This window comes from Galeopterus variegatus, unplaced genomic scaffold, assembly GCF_000696425.1.
Source record: "Galeopterus variegatus unplaced genomic scaffold, G_variegatus-3.0.2 Scaffold1373, whole genome shotgun sequence".
Taxonomy (NCBI): Eukaryota; Metazoa; Chordata; class Mammalia; order Dermoptera; family Cynocephalidae; genus Galeopterus; species Galeopterus variegatus.
In genome coordinates this window covers 392,273-397,329 of record NW_007727484.1, presented here as the reverse complement: position 1 = coordinate 397,329, position 5,057 = coordinate 392,273, and the positions used below count along the sequence as shown (strand labels likewise).

Below are 5,057 nucleotides of genomic sequence, written 5' to 3'. Positions count from 1 at the left end.
CCCCCCCCCCCCCCCCCCCCGGCTACATCCTAACCCGGGTTCTGCTGGTCCCGCTGCTCCACTCAGGATCACAGCACTTGAAAGGAGCCAGGACCCATGACATCCACCCATCAAACAGGAGCCGTGCTGCCCTCTTTGAGGGAGGTGAGAAGACCACTGGCCAAGGGCTGCCAAAGCATGGTGCCTGGTCAGCGGCCTGCTCTATCGTGGACAGCTCTGCCCACCCTGTGTCCCATGGCCAGTGGCTTTGGAGAGTCTGGAGAGCCCTCCTCCCTGCATTGCCCACCCTAGCGCCCCCTGAGCACAGGACAAACATGAGGCCTGGGTCCTGGCAGTGGGATTGCACACGGCGGTGGGATTGCACACACCGCTGGGCAGGAAACATGCACTTGGGCTGTGAGTGCTGAAAGCAGTGAGAGCCTGGAGATCTCCAACGTGGGCGGAGGGAGTGGCTGAGAAACCACACCCAGCCCTGAGCCTGAAGGGCGCAGAGTCTGTCCTCGGTGGGTGGCTGTGGGCACTGACCACCACAAGCTCATCATCTCCCGGTGGCTGTGCATGGGGACAGACTGCAGAGGGCAAGCTCAGCAGCAGGGGACTCAGCTCACGGGCTGCTGTTGGCCTGGACTGGGCCTGGGAGAGCCAGAGCCAGGCAACTCCAGGCCTCGGCCGAGCAGCGGGCTGACGGAGCCATCATTTATTTAGAGGAAAGTGGGAGCAGGAGCCAGTGGGACAGGCGGAAACTCCACTTTGCACATGAGCTGGTGGAGACCCCAATGTCCCAGCGAGATGGCAAGACAGCTGCTCGATCACGGGGACCAGGAGGCATGACCTGGGTATCTACAGCCAGGGCTCTCACATGCACAGATGCAGACGCAGGCACGTGGGTAAACAGGAAACTGATCATGTCAAGGCCACATGAGGCAAGAGGAGGCGCCTGCCCAGGCTCCCGGCCATCCTTCCTGAGCACCTCTCTGGTGCACACAGTAGGGCCCTGGGAGCCGAGGGCAGTGGGCTGGGAGTGTGGTCTGCATCTCAGAGATGGGCAGATCCATGTGGCTCAGGAGGAAGATGGACGCTGCTCCATCTGGTGGCCCCCTTGCTGGTGGAGGGAGCCCGGCAAGTAAGTTCCCACCTCTCTGAGCCTCAGTTTTCTCACCTGCAAAATGAGGTCCTGACCCCAAGCAGCCTGTGGGCATTGGAGGACATGGCATCAGAGCACCAGGCTAGGGCCAGCTGGGCCAATCCTGGGAGACAGAGGCTGTGCAGGGGGCCCTTCCCCACAGTGCCTGGCCCTGCCACCCTGCTCGGCTGGCCTAGGCTGCAGCAGAGCTCAGTGTGGAGCCATCCTGCTCAGCTGAGGCCACCATAGAGGCTGTGCAGGGGGCCCTTCCCCACAGTGCCTGGCCCTGCCACCCTGATCGGCTGGCCTAGGCTGCAGCAGAGCTCAGTGTGGAGCCATCCTGCTCAGCTGAGGCCACCACCTTGGACAGCTGGCAGCACCCCTCTGGACACACACGTGGCTGCAACCCCTTGTTAAGCTCCTTGCTTCCACTGACCTTCGAATCCTGACCTCTCCTCTTCATCTGCCTGACCTCTCAGGCAAAGAGCTCTGAGATCACAGCACGCTTCTGGCCTAGGAGGCAGAGGCCTTCCAAGAAAAACCCCATAAAGGCGCTGCTTGACTGGAGCCAATGGATGGGAGGGTGGAGGAATCCTGAATTGATCTCCTGGCTCCAGGGAAATTTTGGACCCCGACAGACCCTAACCCCTAGCAAGGCAGACCTAAAGGTAGTTTTTAACCCATCTGGTGCCACCGGGCCTGAGGGACAAGCGGCCTCACTGCCAGGTGGCCCTCCTGACCATGGGCCAACAAGGGACGTGACCAGGCAAGAGGAGGACATCTCTGGGCATGGAGGGCAGAATCTGGGATCTATGGGCTGGGGTTGGGTTGACAAAGGTCTTCCAGCTGATGCCCAGAAGATGACACTGACTCACCCTGTCCTGAGGAGGACGAGTTCATGGGGCACGGCCCAGGCAGAGCATCTTTCGCACCCACCCCCTGCTTCCCAAAGCGTGGGCCCAGGCTGGTGGGCAGGATGACTGTGGCACTGGCATTGGCACTGACGCTCAAGCTGGGCCCTGCTGAGCTGCGTTGGGAAGCTATGGAACTGACTAACGTGCCCATGATGTGGGGAGTGGACCAGGTAGGTGGCAGCACCGAGCAGATGTCTGAGGGCCAGACAGAGGTCCCGCCGACTGACTGGGAAGGGAGCGTGGACGAGAGCCTGCGTCTTAACACCATGTAGTGTGGGCCAAGCTGTAGCAGGAGCTCACAAAGCCCACACCGGAGAAGCGCTGGGCCTGGTCTTGCACTGCAAAGTCCTTAGGGACCCAGGTGACACACCGAGGGCAGGAGAGAGAGCAGGAGTGCAGGAGGCACCAGGCAGCTGCCTCACGGTAGCCCCATCATACATGCCTCAGGGATGGGTCAGAGTGGGCAGGGGAGGGGTGGGGGTGTGCCAGGGCCCCGGCCCGCACAGAACTCACTCGTAGAAGTGGGCTTTGGAGATGGACAGGAAGCGGCAGTCTCTGTTGGCCTTGATGGTGAAGACGAGGGGCTCGCCCGTGAGCACTGCCAGCTGGCCCACCATCTCCCCAGGGTGTGTGACGAACAGGCAGGTGTCCTCCTGGCTGTCGATCTTCCGCTGGTACACATGCAGCAGCCCCGAGACCACGAAGAGGACGCTGACGTCCTGACAAAACCAGAGAGGCAGTGATTGGTGGCAGGAGCTGCACTGGGCAGTGACTGGGGACGTCATGTGAGCCCAGGCCTAGGTAGTTATGGCCCCGGCACGTGGACAGCACTGCTGGGCTTGGCTGGGCCCCATGAAGCCACACACAAGGGCAGTGACAAGCTTCTCTGCCTGTTTTTGCCTCTTTGTGTAATGTGTGGACATCACTAGCCTTCGGCACAGATTTTAGCTGGAAACGTTCTAGCAGCATCTACGGTTTTATTACTTAATCACCAATCACAGAAAATTTGCCTTTCGTAGGTCCATGCGTGAGCCCAGCCTCAGAGTCACGCACCTTCCCTCCTGGCACCTCCTGCTTCTCTGTTCCACACAAATGCCTGTCGGGCCAACATTCCCACAGAAGCCAAGACATAACCTCTTTCCCTTAAAATCCTGTACTCCATGCCTGCGGCCAGGCCTCTGAGGGCACCTCCTCCTCTCCCCACACAGCTGACAAGTCCTGCCTGAGTGGCGCCAACACCCAGCCCCATGTCTCTGCTGCCCAGCACACATCACACACGTTTCAGCCCCAGGCTTGCAAATGTGTCCCATGAAACCCAACTGACCTGTGTCCACCGTATGACCTCCTCCCAAATCTGCTCACCCTTCCCCAACTCTCTGATGTGAGCAGAAAGGGCTGTCGGGGGCACAGTCTCAGACGGGGTCCGGAGGCATGGTGACTACTGCTGGCAGACCTCCCTGGCCTGGCGTCCAGTGCCTCCCCTCCTCCAGTACTCCTGCCAGTGTCGGGCAGTCCCAGTGACCACTTCCTCAGGATCGAGGCCTTTTGCTCACCTGGTCTCCCTGTCGTGACACCACAGTGCCTGCAGGGACATGGAGAAGCACCACCCGGCCATCCAGCAGGGACGGGTCCTGAAAAAACAGAGCAGCTTTCGAGAAAGGGCACATGAAGAGACGAGCTGAATGGAGGAGCAAAGAACGGAGGCTGCGCAGGAGCTGCTCCAAGGACTGTCCCCAACATGGGCAGACACCAGCTCACGCTGCACAGCCCTGATGTCAAACTGGTGATGTGACACAGGAACAGAACACAAGGAAAGGCAGAAACAGACACCAACATTTCTGTGAATTTATGTGAGAGAGAGAGAGGATTCGTGTGAGTGAGAAAGGGTGATTTATCTCACAAATGGCACTGGCATAACTCATACCTAGCAAGGACACTAATTGGGACTCCTTTCCATACCACCTACAAAACTAGTGCCTGCAGATGACACATGCCAGGCTGGCATGAGCCTGGAGTCTAGGAAGCTCTTGGGATGACCGGGCAGCATCCAAAGCACCAGGGCCCGGCACAGGGAGGCCCCAGGGGCCAAACACAGGCAAAGCAGGTGTCCCTGAGGACGCGCCTGCAGAGGCAAAGCAGGATCCCATGAGGACATGGCCACAAAGGCGTTGCGGCGTGCTCACAGCCACAGCTCATGGTCACAGTGAAACGTGCACAGGAAGAAGCTCCCTGCTCAACTACGGAGATGACAGGGGACCAAATCACTAATTTAAACCTCCCAAACCCTGACGGTGAAGGGACCTACGCCCTGGGCACTGAAGGCTGCTGACGTTCCCTGAGGGGAGGAACCGACATCACAGCCTCCTGACGGAAGGGCAGGACACCTGCAGCCTGGCTGTGCGGAATGGGAGGGCGGGAGTGGCCGGGAGGCGGAGGAGGGTCTGACCTGGCCCAGCTCCCACCACCAGGCCGCAGGCGACAGCCACGAGAGGAGCACAGCCTCCTCCATCGAAGAAGCGGCAAGAAAAAAGTCAGCCGGGGCCTTGAGAGAAGAGACCCAGAGGACACAGACAGCAGCGCGGCGGGGGCCTCCCCATCACTGTGCCCCTGATGAGCGGCTGGAATACGGATCATGACCACACAGCTGAGGACACAAGATTATTACTACGTTTTCAGGAGTGATAACACTGCTGTGTTTATGTGTTAAAATGCCCTCGTCTTTTAGAGCTCAGCACTGAAATATTTACTCGTGACACACGATGATGACGGAGTTTGCTCCCAGGGTGGGGCGCGCGGGAGGCCGCAGGTGAGGCAGGACGGGCCGTGGGCGGGCGTCACTGCGCTGGGCGGCCCTCTCCTTCATCCTGTTGTTCTACCTATTTGGCATGTATTTGGATATTTCCATGACAAAAAGTTGTTTTAAAAGAGAGGTTCGATGGGGCCGGCCCGGTGGCGCACTGGATAGTGCACCGCTTGGGAAGCACGGCGGCGCTCCCGCCGAGGGTTCGGATCCCACATAC

At 59.6% G+C, this 5,057-nt stretch overlaps 1 protein-coding gene across 1 annotated transcript in view; it reads right to left on the bottom strand.

Annotated features, from left to right (window-relative positions):
- PNPLA7 (patatin-like phospholipase domain containing 7) overlaps positions 1–5,057 on the bottom strand; it is a 47,138-nt gene that overhangs the window by 8,137 nt on the left and 33,944 nt on the right. Inside the window, 2 exon segments of the mRNA XM_008576617.1 lie at positions 2,551–2,756; positions 3,591–3,668. Of these exon segments, the coding sequence (XP_008574839.1) occupies positions 2,551–2,756; positions 3,591–3,668 (284 nt within the window).